Source organism: Leptonotus elevatus, chromosome 19 (genome assembly GCF_054856555.1).
Source record: "Leptonotus elevatus isolate MCC_2025b chromosome 19, RoL_Lele_1.0, whole genome shotgun sequence".
NCBI lineage: Eukaryota > Metazoa > Chordata > Actinopteri > Syngnathiformes > Syngnathidae > Leptonotus > Leptonotus elevatus.
The window spans coordinates 373,653-390,342 of NC_141257.1; the positions used below are offsets into that span (position 1 = coordinate 373,653).

At 53.5% G+C, this 16,690-nt stretch overlaps 4 protein-coding genes across 9 annotated transcripts; all 4 read left to right on the forward strand.

Moving 5' to 3' along the window:
• The first annotated feature begins 104 nt into the window (after positions 1–104).
• On the forward strand, positions 105–4,901 carry LOC147157302 (uncharacterized). Of its 2 annotated transcripts, none has more exons than XM_086063542.1 (3): positions 105–986; positions 1,598–2,025; positions 3,965–4,901. In XM_086063542.1, the coding sequence occupies exons 1-3, from the start codon at positions 602–604 to the stop codon at positions 4,898–4,900; spliced, it is 1,749 nt and encodes a 582-aa protein (XP_085919668.1). In that variant the 5' UTR covers positions 105–601; the 3' UTR covers position 4,901. The 2 variants fall into 2 exon arrangements, with proteins under 2 accessions (XP_085919668.1, XP_085919669.1); XM_086063543.1 differs by having other exon boundaries at positions 105–347.
• A 379-nt stretch (positions 4,902–5,280) lies between these two features.
• On the forward strand, positions 5,281–12,005 carry atf6b (activating transcription factor 6 beta). 4 transcript variants are annotated; one of them, XM_086063538.1, is made up of 17 exons: positions 5,281–5,422; positions 7,089–7,165; positions 7,281–7,362; positions 7,437–7,493; positions 7,689–7,771; positions 7,849–8,044; positions 8,206–8,328; positions 8,497–8,627; positions 8,705–8,884; positions 8,960–9,042; positions 9,223–9,396; positions 9,467–9,580; positions 10,074–10,173; positions 10,246–10,316; positions 10,388–10,487; positions 10,573–10,657; positions 11,319–12,005. In XM_086063538.1, exons 1-17 carry the CDS (start codon positions 5,299–5,301, stop codon positions 11,567–11,569), a joined length of 2,031 nt encoding a protein of 676 aa, XP_085919664.1. In that variant the 5' UTR covers positions 5,281–5,298; the 3' UTR covers positions 11,570–12,005. The 4 variants fall into 4 exon arrangements, with proteins under 4 accessions (XP_085919664.1, XP_085919665.1, XP_085919666.1 ...); XM_086063539.1 differs by having other exon boundaries at positions 10,249–10,316; XM_086063540.1 differs by lacking the exon at positions 5,281–5,422 and adding an exon at positions 5,712–6,505 and having other exon boundaries at positions 10,249–10,316.
• A 96-nt stretch (positions 12,006–12,101) lies between these two features.
• cenpa (histone H3-like centromeric protein A) lies at positions 12,102–14,657 on the forward strand. 2 transcript variants are annotated; one of them, XM_086063556.1, is made up of 5 exons: positions 12,108–12,294; positions 13,698–13,843; positions 13,916–14,037; positions 14,110–14,184; positions 14,424–14,657. In XM_086063556.1, the coding sequence occupies exons 2-5, from the start codon at positions 13,714–13,716 to the stop codon at positions 14,550–14,552; spliced, it is 456 nt and encodes a 151-aa protein (XP_085919682.1). In that variant the 5' UTR covers positions 12,108–12,294; positions 13,698–13,713; the 3' UTR covers positions 14,553–14,657. The 2 variants fall into 2 exon arrangements, with proteins under 2 accessions (XP_085919681.1, XP_085919682.1); XM_086063555.1 differs by having other exon boundaries at positions 12,102–12,294; positions 13,698–14,037.
• A 147-nt stretch (positions 14,658–14,804) lies between these two features.
• Positions 14,805–16,526, forward strand: qrfp (pyroglutamylated RFamide peptide). Its single transcript, XM_086063557.1, has 2 exons — positions 14,805–15,727; positions 16,024–16,526. The coding sequence occupies exon 2, from the start codon at positions 16,024–16,026 to the stop codon at positions 16,417–16,419; it is 396 nt and encodes a 131-aa protein (XP_085919683.1). The 5' UTR covers positions 14,805–15,727; the 3' UTR covers positions 16,420–16,526.
• The last annotated feature ends 164 nt before the right edge of the window (positions 16,527–16,690 follow it).

The window sequence follows — 16,690 nt, forward strand, 5'->3', positions numbered from 1 at the left end:
TGGGATTGGGATCATAAATGTTGTAAATATTTGTTTAGTGTATCACGGCTCATTTTGTAAGTAGCTCATCTATTACAAAACCTTGCAGTTTAAAGATAGATTGATTTCTTCATAAACAAATGGACATTGCGTGCCCGTTGTCTAAAAAAACAAAACAAAACAGCAATTCAGTCGGAATGTTCGTGTGCACTTACCAGAACCCAAAACCAGTTCGGTGAGGATGACTGCTCGATATTACAAGTTGAGCACAACGCTGCAAACAGGAAAGCGGCTTTCGTCGTCGTCATTGTTGATTCTCGTGACAGCTGAATTGGATTCAAATCAATGTGGAAAAACACACCCAGCGGGTGAGTACGTCAAAACCACAGCAAAGACTTGATGGCACGTGGAAAGTCAGATGGCCCCACGAGGGAACAATCGAAAATAATTCATAAAAAAAAGAAAGGGCAAAAAAGCGCTTAACGTCACAAAAGTACGATCATTTGTTATCAAAATGCAGTAGCATACAGCAGTAAATTGCTGCGTGTAATATAAAAATAAAGTGGACAGAAGTTGAGATGTGCTTCGGAATTTTGGTGACGATCGCTAGACGTTATCTGATATGAACGACATTTTTTTTATAACGCGCACATTAAGCGGTTTCGACTGTCCTGCGAGTAGTCACGTGACCAAGCAACCCGGAAGTTCAGCGTGTTTACGTTCCCCCCGCGCTTTGTCCATATTCGTGCAAATGGCGGCGAAGGAGAAGAAAGCCCCCGTCCGGCGGCGGTCGCGGTCGCGGTCAAGCGTCCGGGACCAAGAAAAGAGTCTGAGGGCGGCCGTTGAGCGGCAACTTTCGGCGGCGGCCGAGCGCGTCGTGCGGCTGCTTGAGGAGCGGCCGAACCGCGGTGGACGTCAGCTCAGGCGGGTGGTCATGGACGCCGTCGCCGCCGCCGTCGAGCGAATCTTCAGCGAGTATCAGACGGCGGCGCCAGAAGAGGAAGAAGGTCAGCGTCGCTTTTCTTTCCTTTTATGACGAGCTGTCAACAACAACGCACTAAAAATGTTCCCGTCTGAAATCGGTTTGAAATCGGATCCGAACCTTAATTTGACGTGTAAACATGATCGCCACTCGCCCTGAAAACTCGCCACTTCGGCTCATGTCCTGACGTCAATTGTGAGTTTCTCGCTTCTGGAGAATTTCTGAGACGTTTCAACGCACTCAACGGATGACTTGATTTGAGGAGATTTTCGTTGCAGGTTCATTCCAGGGACTTTAAGCAATGGTTTTTTTTTAATTCAACAATACAAATAGGACAATGTAATTCATGTTGCTATTTTGTGGAATCGTATGTGTCAATCGATGCCATTCATTGGCGATCACACAATAAACCGCAGCTGTAATCCATGCGATTGGTATTGGCCGATCCCACGCATGGATGATGGCTATCGGAATCGGCAAGCATGAAACGGATCGGAACAGCCCTGCTTTTAAGCCTATAAGGAGGCAGCGCTTCATTGACCTCTGTTTCCGCTTCTGTATAGTATAAATGAAGACAATTCCACAAAGACGGTGGCCAATTGTCACGTTGCTAATCACCGGTGCCCTTGCTTACAGAGGCAGATGCTGAGCCCACGGCGCCGTCACCTGACCGCCCCCCCGGGCCCCCCGGGTCCCACGACCACGCAGGGGCCGGCAGCGTTAAGTCGCACCGCTGCCGAGCGTGCGGCAGATCGTTTGCTGGCAAAGGGTTTCTGATGAGGCACGTGCACAAACACGCCAAGGACACGGAGCCCATCTGCGGCCTCTGCGGCGATCGTTGGGCTTCCGGCGCCGCCCTGCGGTGCCACCTGCAGACGCACCGTGACAGCAGCAGGACTTGCGACACTTGCGGGAAGACGTTTTCCTCCGTCCAAGCGCGGGAAACGCACCGGCGGCTGCACGCGGGGGGGAAACCCTTCTCGCGCCCGCTGTGTGCCAAACCATTCTGCCGGAAGGGCACCATAATGACGCACGCCAGGATGCACCACAACCCGGGCACGCAGGTTGGCTGCACTCAACCTTTTTTCATGTTTCCGTCAGTGAAAAACATTCGATTAGCATTTTATGACTTGGCTCGACGTGCTTGAAATTTAGCGGGACTCCGCCAAAATGGACTTTTTCAGGCCAATGGCAATTCCAATATTTGGCAAAACAGAAATCCAACAATCAAATTCACGGACCGATCACTTTAAAAAGGGAGAATGAATACATGACAACTGATTTGGATAAGTCTTTAAAAAAATATATATATATATTTTTTTTTTTTGTTTAAATAAAAGCTGACTTTTGCCGAGCCTTTTTACAAGATCAAACTGTTCAAAACGATTAACTCAAAAATAATAACAAATCAAATAATCCAATCCATTTTTCAATAACCTTACTTTGAAAGAAACATTTGAACTTGTAAATTGTCTGCCACCTCACAAGATTTACACTTGGACAAATCTTTTATTGTCGGCGACCGTGGATTTGATTCTCTAGAAATGTTTGCTTCCCTCGCAGGTCGTATTTGCCGGACATTCGCTTTTCTACTTTGAAAACGCTAGAAGTGGAGCAAAACGTCGTCCTGCGCGGTGGATAATGAAGCAGTGCCGGACTCAAGACTCATTGAGCCATTTTCAGCAGTAACAAGTTCAGTACGTATTTTGTCCAGAATGAATTTGATAACGTCATCCTTTTTCATGTACCGCTACAATGAAGACCTTTAAAACTACTTTTCCACTTGCCGTCGACTGAAGATGACGTCACCTGTGCTGAGGAAGTAGATAATGACCAATCATGGCGCAGTTTGCTGACCAATCCCATTCAACAGGTAAGCCATGGTTGGTTGTTACCTACTTCCTCAGCACAGATGACGTCATCTTTAGTCGACGGCAAGTGGGAACATTTGTTTTTAACTCATTTGCTCCTCAAAACATATAAATAAGTTCTATTTTAAATGTTTTAAGTGTCCCAAAGACTTATTTATACTTTTTTTTTTAATGCTAGAGCATACAGAAGGCTTTGAACTGAAGAGAACGGGTGAAGCAATGCTAGTAATTACGAAAACGGCCAGCAGCTGGCAGCAGAGTATAAGAGATCAACCAGGGCCACGTTGCAACAAACTCTTTCTCCCACAATTTTCAACGGATTTGTGCATAATGATGAAACTTCGCTATATTCTAATGCTAATTGCTGCAAAACGGAAACAGATAGAAATATACTTTTTTTCTGATGAAAGATGAGACTCGCATCTTTCTTTTGGTAGCATCCATGTTTTTATAGCAATAGACAGTGTTTCCCACAGATTTGAAATCGACTCGGGTGGGTGGACTCTGGCGGTGGGGATGGGAGGCGGGGTCTCAGTCCTGTGACTACGTCTCCTCTAGCCTCACCATCTACAAGTGAGTGGCGGCAAACTAACGTTACATGCAGTATATCCTGTCGCGACATGTTTTTATTTTCCTTTTGAAATATACTTTTAATCAATTTTCTTGAAAACTTCTTGAGTGGTGGCCCGCCCAAGTATTAACACGGTGTGGGAAACACTGCAATAGAATACAATATTCTGCGGGCCTTGCGAAACCAGTCCAAATTCAGTCAAACAGCCGGGAGCAAAGGCGGTTGCTTCAGTCAAAATGGCTGTGAGAGTTAAAGGTATTATTTGTACATGAAAAATAACAAAGGTATCAAACAAATTCTGTGCAAAATACGAACTTGTAAAAATGTCTCAACGAGTCAAGCATCCCTTTAAGAGCATGTTGTCCATCGCCACGAGTCGCTGACGGAAACGAGCAGGAGATTTGACTGTCCAAATCAAATCCTGCCAACGGAAGCCAACAAAGCGCCGTTCTCAACGTTCTATTGGGGCGAGCGCGTCCTTGTCTCGGCCAGGCCGCAGTATTCTGATTGCGACTCGGACTTGAGACTCCTTCGTGACTTCCTCCCGCCTGTGCCCCCCAGACCCCGGCTGGCGCCGATGATCCCGTCGCCGATGCGGACCACGGCGAAGGACATACGCTCCAGGAGGACCACCACCGGGATGCCGACCAGTCCGCTGCCGACCTCCTTGAAGACGGTGGTCAGGACTGCCTTCAAGAGCGCGTCCAGGACCCAAAGCGTGCCGGCAACTTCGGTAACGCCGACGGTCAGGGCCGCGCTCGAGACGGCGTTGAAGTCGAGGTGACCCTGGAAGAGGACGGCGTTCAGGACGGCAGGCCCGAAGGCCAATTCTGTGAGCAGACGGCGCTGGAGAGGGCGTCGCCGCTTCTGCCGTGCGGCGTGTGTGGCGAGGACTTTGCCAGTAAGAGTGCTCAAAATCGCCACGCCAGGGTCCACGAGGAGCCGTTCATCTGCGAGTTCTGCGGAAAGACCTTCAAGGGGAAGGCGGTGCTGAAGCAGCACCTGAAGCGTCGGCACGCCGGCGGCAGGCCGCGCGTCCACGCCTGCGACGAGTGCGGCAAGAAGTTCACCATGAGCCAATACCTGCAAGTGCACAAGAGGATCCACACGGGCGAGAAGCCCTTCGCCTGCCGGGTGTGCGGCAAGACCTTCCAGCAGGTGGGCAACCTGGACACGCACGCCAAGATCCACACGGGCGAGAAGGCCTTCGTCTGCAGCCTGTGCGGGAAGAGCTTCCGGCAGAAGGTCACGCTGGAGACTCACGAGCGCTTCCACAGGAAGGACGCCGCCTTCGGATGCCGCGACTGCCGCAAGCGCTTCGTGCAGAAGTCGGACCTCAAGCGCCACATGCTGTCGCACTCGGGCCACAAGCCGCACGCTTGCCGCGTGTGCGACAAGCGCTACCAGGAGAAGCGCTCGCTGACGGCGCACATGAAGGTGCACGCCGACGACGGCCGCCAGCGCTTGCTGCAGCTGTGCGTCGCCGGCATGACCTGAAGCGCTTTTCACTTAGCGACGACGTCGCCGGTGTCCGCTCGACAGCCGCACACATGCTGGCGTGCACCAAATGGACGCTTTCAGCAGTATTTTTGGAAACACTCGCGTGGACCTAAAAGTAAACTTTTTGCCGCCATCTTCAAATGCTCATTCCTCAGCAAAAACACGGCCAGAAATGGAGAAATTCTGGCTCATTTTGCCCCACCCGAGTCCCAAGCCGAGAAAACTCAATCTGTCACGCGTGGACTTGGGCGCCGCCCCCGCAAACCTTGTGAATTCAGATCTGACTTTGATGAAAATCGCACATCCTTCACATTTGCGATGACGACTGACCGTCTTGTTGCTGCGGCGGACGCTTGTGTCAACGACAAGTAGAAACTTTGCGCCAATCAACATTTATGAGTGAGTGGCAAGCAGAAGGTCCCTGGCCGGTTGGTTTCCTGCACCACATGGATTTCGGCATCTGGGCGTTTGCGCTCCGACAAACCTTTGAAGGAGAGGATAAAGAATATGTGTGTGACTGTGAGTATTGTTGTATTCTCATGTGTTGTTACATCGTTTGTCTTCAATTATTCATTGCTTTAAACGCTCGTAATATTGCAACATCAATGCTAACATTGGCATTTCAATAGGATTTTCAGTTCTATGTTGGCAACATAGTTTGGTTGTTTGAAATAAACGGTTTGGTGTTTACTTTTTGAGTAAACTTCAGCTGTGGTGTCAAGACACAGCTTAAAGGTTTTTTGGGTTTGTTTGTTGATGAAACGTTCAGTAGCCAAACCGCTGCTTCTCTAACAATGTTTTTTTCTTTTTAAAGCAAAGCAGCACTCTATTTGTCTTTACATTATATTCCTTACTGGGCTTTTCTTAACATCGTTGCTCACTTCAGTATTGATTTGATGTGCGAACAACCGCGTGCCACCACAGGAGGGCGCTCTGTCGAACGTCGGCGTTATTACACAACAGGCGACGGACCGCCACTTCCTTGCTGATCTCACGTTCGAATGTTCAACAAAAAAGGATCAAATTCTGGAGTCGCGCCTTTCACGGGTCACGCAATTTGCGCGCGTAGGCGATTTCTTACGCTTTCTTAATTTATTATTATTATTGGACTCAAAAAAACAATTACTGGATGTTTTGACGGGAAGAGCAACTGATGGTCCTTTGGTCGGACGCCATTGGCTGTCAGAAGTGTCAGTTTCGAAGGAGCCGCCAGCTTGAGCGTCATTGGTGACTTGTTCCCGTCAATCAAAAGCGGTACTTTCCTATTGGCTGACGTCATCCGTAACCTTCGGCCCTTAAACGCCGAGTGGGCGGAGCATCGCGTGGAGGACATTTCCTCATTGCTTTCAAGCAGGCGAACATCGAAGCGAGCAGCAAAGAAAAGACCAGAAAATTGCAAGGAAGGTTCGCGTGCGTCGAAATGGGAAGTTGGTGACATTTCTGAGACGAGCTGAGATGAAAGAGAGGTCGCGCGCCCGCAACAAAGGTGGAACTCGTGTGTAATTAAAGGCGAAGCTGCCGGTGCGATGAGTCTGGACGTGTTGTGCGATTCGGACGTCGGCCGATTCTTCGCCGATAATCTGCTCACAAGTGAAGATTGGGGTGAGTCGCTCGACAGAGTCGACATTCGACCACATTACATTTGTGTTATTTGGACCCCGCCCATCTCCCCCTCCGACGTGACGTCACACATCCATTTTTCATCGTCATTTGTCAGACTTGTTTGTCCAACGATGCCTTTATTGTGACGTCACAGATGAGTCGCACGCGGCCCAACCTGGATATGGCCACTTGATTAGGTACTCTTGACGTTTCCAAATGTTCAGAACGGAGCGAAATGAAACACACGCGCACGTGTACCTAATGAAGTGGCCAAGCGGACTGGTGACGTACCCGACCTTAAAATGGACCATCACACAAGGTTCCGTCATGTGGTCTTCTCCGTCACGCCTTCTGGATTGGACTTGTCCAGTGTTTGTTGACTTGATGTGTCCAAACCAAGACATGACGCTGCCATCGGACTATTGACGTATTGCAGTTTGCTGAGATTGCACAGTGAAAATGTTCCCTGCTGTGCAACGAACGACAATTGTGACGTCATTTGTTGAGGGATGCGTTCGCATGGTCTTCTTTTGTTTGCGTGTTTGGCATTTGAGTGTGTTTTTAAAAAATGTGTGCGTTTCAGATGCGTGTTTGTACCGCTGCGACGGTGTGGAGGACGGAGACGAGCACGTGGGCCTGGCGTCCAAGTACGACACTTCGGTACGAGATCCCGAGAGCGCGCTCGTGTTCCTATTGGCGTGGCTTTCAGGACACGCGCACGTATACGCGCACACCCCGTGAGTGACTTCCTGTTCTGTTCTGTTCTGTTTGCCAGCTGGACCACGAGCTGGTGCTGGCGCTAGATGGCGTCGCCCCCTTGTCTCCGTGGCAACACATGCACGACGACCTGCTCACAGGTGAGGAAACTTCTCGCCCACGTTTGTCACGTGCGATGTTAAAAACAAACCAACTCGAACGTGTTTGCTGGCAGGTGGCGCCGCCGCGCACGGAAACGTCCAAAGCGACACGGCTGAGCCGATGGAGCTGCGTAAGTTCTTCCGTTCCGTTCTTTCGTGGTTGTCGTGGCAACGCATGGCTGTTGTCATGGCAGTGTGAATTTGGAGGTTGTCATGGCAACGGCGGTCAAACTGCCCTCCATTGTCATGGCAATGCTTGTTTGACTGCCGGTGTTGTCATGGCAACGCAGCAGCCGCGCAACATGACAATACACGCGCACCCGCAGTGTTGCAGGTGAAAGCCGAGCCGGCATCTCCCGCGTCGTCGGGCGAGGCGGAGCGGTTGCCGGTGTCTCCTCCTGATCCCCAGGTGGGTGCGGCAACCTTTTGCCACTGGCAATTGTCTGTCCGTCTGTCTGTGTGACTCGCGCTCTTTCTGTCCCGCAGCTTGCGGTGAAAGGCGAAAACCCCCCCACGCCTCCCTACACCTTTGGAGACGTGATGTCCCCCCCGCTGGATGCGGCCGAGGTTGCCGTGGCGACGACGGCCATCCTGCCACCCAACGCGGCGGCGTTGCGGCCGCAGAAGACGCTAACGGCGCGGCTGCCCGCCGTGGTGGCGCCGGTCCAAACGCAGGCTACAGGTGCCGTTGATGATGTCACCCTCAATGTCAGACGGATTCCAAATGTGACATCATAATTCCTTGTTAACGATTTGGCGGGCCCTCAAGCTCAGGCTGGGGTCCGCCCAGTTTGTGAAGCGCCGTCATGATGGAATGAAAAGAACATTCTTGTGCCCCCTCAGTTGTCCCGACGCTGAAGACGAGCATCCTGGCCGCCAAACCTCCGCTCCAGCCCCGCCCCCTGTGCCTGCCCGCCAAGGCCCTCCTCCTGCGAGGCCTTCCCGCCATTGAGCCTACGAGACCCGGTGAGATGCCGCAACAAGCAGATGATGACAAGTCGTTTCCTGTCTAGCGTTCCAAGTTTGTACACAAAAGTCATCACACCCCTGACACCCGTGCGGAAAACTCATTTCACAAAAGTCGCTCGCCGTTTCCGAACTTGAGTCAAAGTTGCGCTGGTGACGTGTTTCCAGTGGTGTGCCTGACGTCGGCCCCCGCCGTGGTCAAGATGGAACCCGTCTCGCCCGCTGTGGCCCCGCCCGCCGCCAAGCCCATTGTCCCGGCGACCGCCACCCTACCCGGCAACGGCAGTAACGACGTGGACGTGAGTGGGATCCGTCGGCGATTCGGGAGGCGCGCGATGTTCTTTTGCCGACGCTGAAGATTTCCGTGTTGCCGCAGATGAAAGTTCTGAAGCGGCAGCAGAGGATGATCAAGAACCGCGAGTCGGCCTGTCAGTCGCGCAAGAAGAAGAAGGAGTACGTCCACAATCTGGAGATCCAACTCAGGGAGGCTCAGCAGGAGATCCAGCGACTCCGCCGGGAGAACCAGGAGCTCCGGCAAAGGCTGGACGGCGGCCGGGTCGGTCGCCGGCGCCGGCACTTTTTCCCTTTCCCGTGTGGCGACGTGTAACGCAACTTCCCATCTGTGTCGCAGGGCGGCGAGTCTCCCGGCAACAGACGAGCCGTGTGCATCATGGCCGTCCTTCTCTTCGTCACAGTCAGCTTCGGACCGGTCAGGTAAATGGAAGACATTTTCGTGCCAGGGCGAGATTTTTAGTGGCTGCTTTCAAAACATTACTCGAGTCGAGCTGGCAGTGTTGCAAATGTTTCAAGACGTCTGCGTTGCCCAATGAGAGCAGCGGGGCTCGTGTTTTTTGTGTGTGTCTCGTATCAAAAGTTTGTCCCACCTGCCCGCAGCATCTTGGACGGGAAGTGGACGGCGGGCTTTCGGGACGGCGCCAGGTCGTTTACGAGTCGGCGCCTCCTGGAGATGCAAACGGCGGCGGCGCCGGCGCGGCGCCAGGAAGCCGCCGTGGCGACCGCCGATGATGACGGAGAGACGGAAACGTTTGCGGCAGAATTTGCCTTCAGGTGATGATGCTCACGCACACGCGCTCCACCTTTGACCCGCCGCTGGTCCAACTTTGACCTTGCGCCGCAGGAATGCCAGCTCGGCCTTCAGCGCGGCCAAGGAGGAGAGCAACCTGCTGCAGCGCCTGGAACGATACTTCAGCGACGCCCACTGCCCGCAGTTCAACCGCTCCGAGTCGCTAAGGTCAGCCATCTTGTTTCCATCAATTAGCGCTTTGATGCTTTAGCGTTCTTGTAACGAGTCCACGTTTGAAGAAGCGCCAATAACCGCCAATGTAACCGGCTCGCTTGTTTTCCGGCCCGAGGACGCCTTGACGTGGCGACATTTCGGCGGAACCCGATCCCAAAAACTCTTCCCGGTAGGATGGCTGTCCAATCTTTTTCCCTGGCTTCCCCTTTTTCTTTTTACGTCCGCGTCTCGCCTGCAAACGTACAAGTTGGTTGGCGCAATCCCAAACGCCCGAACTGGTGTGACAAGCCATCATCGACCGGAATACCGCACGTGCGGCGCGAGAGCCGTCCCACAGCTTGCATGTTTTTGTGCCAGCCGATGGTTGGAGTTGCCGGAACTGCCGTTTGCGTTCTCCGCTGGCCTTCTGGCGTGTCTTTGATGACGTGGTTCTGATGGCGCCTCCGTTTGCTGTCATGTCGTCCGTTTGCTTGGGTGTGGTTTCCAGACTGGCGGCAGAACTTCGCGGTTGGGTTCAGCGCCACCAGATCAACCACAAGAAGCCCGGCGGGAAAGCCAAGATGGCTAAGAAGGCCAAGATAGCTCAGGTGGGTCACTTCCTGTCCGACCGCCGGCAGCTGGATGCGTGACAACTGACACTAACGTGTGTGCGTGCGCAGCAGCGGGCCCACCTGAGGAAGACCAACGTGTCGCGATACCTCCCCGTCCAGACGCATCGTTCCATCGAAAGGTGAGAAGGCGAGCGCGCCGTCGGCTCCTTCCCGTCGGCTCGCCCGGCTGACTCCTGTGCGCCCCCCGCAGTCAGCTGCAGGTGCTACCGGGGCCCGAGGTGACCTACGGCGACTTCCTGGATGCCATCGACCGGCGCGAGGACACCTTCTACGTGGTGTCATTCAGACGGGTGGGTCGAACCCGCCGGACGCCGCGCGCCGTCCTTCGCTCCCTCTCCCGGTTTCTCACGTTTGTGGCATGGCGTTTGCCCGCAGGACCACCTGCTGCTGCCCGCCATCAGCCACAACAAGACACGCCGGCCCAAAATGTCGCTCGTCATGCCCGCCATGTCGGTCAACGGTAAGCCTTCGCACCTCAAATATGTCCGCGAAGTTGAAAACCAAGAGAATGAGGATCTTTGATATCGCATGACAAGTGCTGAGAATTTGCTCATTTCCTATGTTCGGGATGGACTGGATCAAGTTGGGTCCGAGAGAGCCGCAGTCCTGCATGTTTGTGATGTCTCCCTCCTCCAACACAGCTGAGGCTCCTGCAGAACGTAACGATGAGCTGATGATTTGAAACACCTGGGTTGGAGGCAGGAGACTGCGGCTCTCTCGGACCCAACTTGCCTATCCCTGGATTAGATGGATCTCTTTGTGGCTAGGTTTTACATTTCTATTCGTTAGTATTCATGAGAGCTGTAAATAATTCCGATTTTCATTGTTGGCTTTATTAATATATAAAGACATACTTTGGCATTGACCAAAAAGCCAACCTGAGGAAAATTGGTTGAGAAATGGGCAAGGAAAGCCTTTTGAAGGGAAAGTTGCCCCTTCCAAGATGGCCGCCATGGAGACGTTTGGCTCAAAGTTGATTTTTAATCTCCCAAATTGGCCTCAACAATTCCCTTGTCTTGAAAATATTTTCCAAACTCTTTGAAAGTCTCGTTTGTTGTTGCTGAATTTCATTTTGAACGAACGTCTTCTTCTTGCCAACGTCTGCCGTGCCTGGCGACCAGAGAGCGTGTACAACGCGTCGCACGGCTACGAACTGATGATGCAGGTGGACTGCGAGGTGATGAACACGCGCACCGTCCCCATCAAGTCGTCCGCCGTACCCCCGTCCCTGCGGGAGCCGCCCCCGACGTCCCCACCGCACGCTGCCGCCACCAATCACACGGCCCTGCGAGGGCGCCACCAGCATCACCCGCCGTCTGCGCGCCCCCGAGCCCGTGCCGAATATCTCCTCAGTCAGTCGGAGGGCGTCTGATGGGGGGGGGTTCTACTTATATTTAATGTTTGTACAGAGTGACATGTAAATATTGCTTTTTTGTTTGTGGTTTTTTTCTTCAGCTTTTTGCATTTTGAAAGAAAATTGTCAATGTTGTTTTCATGTTTAGCTTTGGATGGATATAACGATCCTGTTTGTTCATTAGTTTAATTAAACGTCTCATTAAACCAGAAAGTTACCCCCCCCCCCAAAAAAACAACAAATACAAAAACAAAAAAACCGTATCGTCGAGGTCCCGATGCAACCAGAAGTTGCCTATGGTGTGACGTAACCACTAGGTGGCAGCAGTCAACAAAACATTGGATATTTTGTCTCATTTTGACCGCGACGACGTTTTGTTCGCCATCTGTGCCGACTCCCATTCTTTACTTTGAACGTTTGCATCGCACTGAATTAAAATGGAATTGTATGTCAATTGTAATCTTTTCTATGATTATTACATGAATACGCGTTTGTGTTCGGTTGCTGAAGCTCCAGATCAGTGCTTGTGGCGCGACGTCACTTCCGGTGGCGCAGGCCGCCCATTGGTCGAAGGCTGAGCGAAGCGCGTTTGAATTTGGGCCGGCTTGCCTTTTGCACTTGTCTGCTTTTGGAAGTTTCTTTTTGCTACTTTGTGTACACTTGAGACTTTAGTCTGCGCACGCCGTACTGCGTTGAAGATCCACCGCGGACGACAGAACGCGAAAACGAGAAAACGAAAAAAGGCAAGTTGAAAACGCGACGCTAACGTGCTAGCAGACGGTGTCGAGTCATGTTGCAAATGACACGTTTGAAATAATCAAGAGAGGAACTTACAAGTTGGAATGAAACAAGCAAGTGGGGAAAAGAAGAAGAACTTGCTTATTTGTTTACGGTGGTAACGATGTATTGTATGAGCATGTTGTCTGTGCGCGCCATCAAAGAATTTGCGTGTTTGGCAGTTAATCAGGAAAAAGTGCCGTGATCACGTGACTCACTCAAAGGACTTCCAATCTCCACAATGACTACGTGGAAACGCGCGCACGCCTTTTTTCCAGCTCGTGAAAATGCACAAAGCGCTTCTCTACTTTTCAAAAGTTTAAAAGTTGGAAAGTGTCCGTCATCCTGTGAGGACACAATGAAGTGCACTGCCACTCGGTTTGTTTGTTTTCTAGTTCGCAGTTCGCAGTTCTCACGGCCTCGGCGCCTCTTGTGTTCGTCACAGCCTCGCTTTTATCCCGCCCACAAACACTGTTGATTAGGGATTCATATTAGTCCTCGGGGGCCTGCGGGGGCCTGCGGGGGCCTGCGGGGGCCTGCGGGGGCCTGCGGGGGCCTGCGGGGGCCTGCGGGGACCTGCGGGGACCTGCGGGGACCTGCGGGGACCTGCGGGGACCAGATGTTTCCCTTCTCCAATGAACGTTATCAGACTTCTGCAGAGCTTGCTGATGAGCTTCAGGTGTGTTGGAGAAGAGAACCATCTCAAACCTGCGGGACTCGGCCCTCGAGGACCGAGTTTGGACAGCGCCGGCGTAAACCGGTGATGCGGCCCGGAGCCGCCAACGCTGAACGCTCAACCTCATGCCAGGAAGTGTGAGTTAGTGAGTGGCAACCTAAGATGGCCACCGGTGGACCGGTGCAGAGCCAATCACTGGTCACATGACATATGGACGCCATCTTGTTACCCCGCTGAAAGCGAGGTGGCCAAAGTCTCTCTGGCTCTCTGTCGATGTCTTTCTATGGCGCTGGTGTGGATTTTGTTGAGCTCCACAAGCGCTTCAAGCATCCATTCAGTCCGTATCATAGCCGGCTACTAGTTCCTTCTTTGTCCTGACGAATTGGACATTTCAGTTCACTAGTAGAACAACTACAGTTAAGTACTGAGAAAACTGCTTGATGACACCGGACCACAGTGCCAGATGTTAGCTCGTAAAATGTGGTCTCGTCACTCGTAGTGCGCACTCGTCAACTCGTTTTGCCTCATCGGTGTGCTGATTTGTTTGCAATACTTTGAGAGGGTCGTTTTGCGTGCAGCACTAGTAGCACATGGAATAATAGCCTTTGCTGAAAACCAGATGAAATGTTTGATGTGTGTTGGAGCCTGTTGATGATGTCACATGATGACATCGATTTTTTTGTGGGTCATAAGGTTTGCGGGCCGCGCCATGCACCGCGACTCCTCGGCCAGTCGGAGGAAGGGCAGCAACCCCCTCCGACGCCCACCGCAGCCGCCCCCCACGGGAACCCTCCGCAGGCGGCAGGCGCCGTCGCCGCAAGCCGGCCCGTCTGGGATGGGTGAGCCCGAGGCGCCGGTCGCCAGCGCCGTCCTGTCCCCGCCGCCTTTTCTAAAGCCTTTTGTGTTCCCAGGGCGGCCGCCCGCCACGCCCAGGAGGCGACGGTACCGGCCGGGGACCAAAGCCCTGATGGAGATCCGCAAGTTCCAGAAGAGCACCGAGCTCCTCCTCAGGAAGGCGCCCTTCTCGCGACTGGTGAGGTGTCGGCGGCGAGACGGGCTAGCCGCTCGTTGGCGTGCTGCCATAACATTTGAAGGCCGCACACAGGTCCGCGAGGTGTGCCAGGTGTTCGGCAGAGGTGCCTTCAGGTGGCAGGTCATGGCCCTGGTGGCGCTTCAAGAGGTAAGGTCGCCTCGCCGGGGTCCGAAGGTCACATGAAGGCTTGCGGAAGGGCCACGACGCCGTGCTCGCAACCATGTTGCGTCTTGCGTTACTGCCGTTGACTTAGTCACCGACGGTATTTGTGAAAGTCTTCTTCATGACCGCGTTATACTGCCGCCTGCTGGTCGAGCCGCAGACGGAGTTGCGGTCGCCGTTTTTGCAAATCGTGACGCACGACGGCACGTTTGGCATCCTTGCAGGCGGCCGAGGCCTTCTTGGTGTGCCTGTTCTCCGACGCCAACCTGTGCGCCATCCACGCCAAGCGGGTCACCCTGTTCCCCCGCGACGTCCAGCTGGCCCGACGCCTCCGCGGCCCGCAGGACATTTGAGCAAGATGGCCGCCGCTCAGAATCCTGTGTACATACAGCTCGTGTTTATATTAGCCATGTTTTTTGGTTTGTGTTTCATAAATAAAGTCATGTGATGACAGGAAAGAGGCTCATTCCTTGGCCCCGCCCACTTTGCGGCCAGGCAGCCAGTCAAGTGACTGCTAAGCGTCCGGATCCGGTGTCACATTTGGGGACGGCGGTGGCTAAAGATGAGGTCGCGCCGTTGGGAGCGCGTGGCTCCATTTATCACAAATGGGATCGAGGAGCGCCTCGAACGTCTTCGGCGCGGCGAGAGCAACCTTGCAATCAACACGGCGACTTTCCTTTCTCAAGTGTTTGCTTTTGGTGACTTCTCAAGTGGGCAGATGATTGCACCTTCGCCCAATCAGCAACCTGAAGGGTCCCGCAATGACCTTGGCGACCGCAATGACCTTGGCGACCGCACGAGCCCATCCAAGCGCCACGGATGACGCGGCGCGGCGGAAAGTTGACTCCCGAACGCACGCGGTCGCACTTTTTTATTCTTCGGGTTGTCGAAAAAAACCCGCAATGCCAAACGGGGAACCGTCCGCCAAACGTATCTGCGGAACACATGAGCTCCGCCATTTTGTTTTTCTTTGACGTTACGCAAATCGAAGCTTTTTGATGTTTGGAACTTTGCCCCGAGATAACTTTAACCCCAAAATATCACCCAAGATCTTTCATCAAAAATGAGACGAGGGAGTCGGAAAATGAGCCAAAAAGGTGGTCGCGAGGTCTTTGTTGATTGGCTGAATCCAGTGGCCAATCACGTGGCTGCAAAAGCATTTTAGTGCTCTTTGTAAGGAATGACTCCAACATTGCCAACGCGTTCCAAACGTCCCCTTTGGACAGTCGGGAAAGCCGGCGTTTGAGAAACAAAGACACGTTCAAGGGCAAAGCGTTGTTGTGCTCGGGCGTCTTGGAGACCATTCTTGCGCCGCCGAGCACGCTAACGAGCCGCCGTCTCGTCCCCGGCGCCAATCAAGCTGCTAATTAGGTCAGCCGACATCAAAATGGATCAGCACCTTCGCCGGCCGGCGTGCGTCAGCGGCCAACGGGCCACGCCCACCTGAGGTGGAGGAGCGGCTTTAAAAAGGTCGCCGCCGCGCCGATGCTGGACAACGCCGACACTCCACCGGGCAAAGGCCGTCAAGGTAGGAACCATTTTGGATGGCATCATCGCTTGTTTTTTGGGGGCCGGGTTCAACTTTTGCAGACGACCGTCAATCGAACGCAACCTCGATCGATTCCATTTCAAGCCGTTGACTTCTGTCGATTGTAACGATTGTGGCTCGCAGCCGGCAAACCGGACGCGGTCGTTCCCGAGTGGCCATCTTGGTTTGTTGCTCCGCTGGTCTTGAAATGTCTTTGACTCTCTGCTTCTCCGGGACATGTTTTGTTTTCTGAGATGAGGGTTTCAGTCACGCGCTCCACCGTGTGTTGCTTTCAGATGACGGCGCGCGTGCATCCCGGCGGCTCCCAGCTGGCCCTCCTGTCCCTGACTCTCCTGCTGCCGGTCCCCCCCACCGTGACGCCGCACCCCAGACCCGACCCGCCCTCCGCGGGGCTCTTGCGGCTGCGCTCGGCAGCCTTCGGGCTCGCCTCCTCCCCGGAGCTTTCTTCGTCTTCCTCCTCCTCGGAGGCCTGGCCCGGCCGAGGGGCGGAGCTCCAGAGGCGGGCCAGAGAGGACGGCGGTCAGGGCGGCGGCGGCGGCGGCGGCGGCGGCGGCGGACAGGGCGAGGCCCTCACCTCCATCCTGGGCGGCCTCCAGAGCGTCAGCCGAGAGAAAGGCGGCTTTGGCTTTCGCTTCGGGAGGAACTCCCGGAGCCCATGGCGTGGACCCTGACGCCGCCCAAACGGAACCGGGGCCCCCGGATCGTTATGTCTCCGTATTCCACTATTAAATGCATGAAACGTCCTTCTGTGTCATTGAATAAAAAGTTGCTTGCCTGATTCATGGGGCTTTTTGATGGTTCTGACCAAGCCATTTCAAAATAAAATACTGCCCACGGTTTTTAAGGGAGACGGAGAGGATGGCGGGACTTTTTTCTTCCTTCTTTTTTCAAATCTTGACAGCACAGGAAACGTGTTTGGCACGTCTGCCTCACAATTCTCAG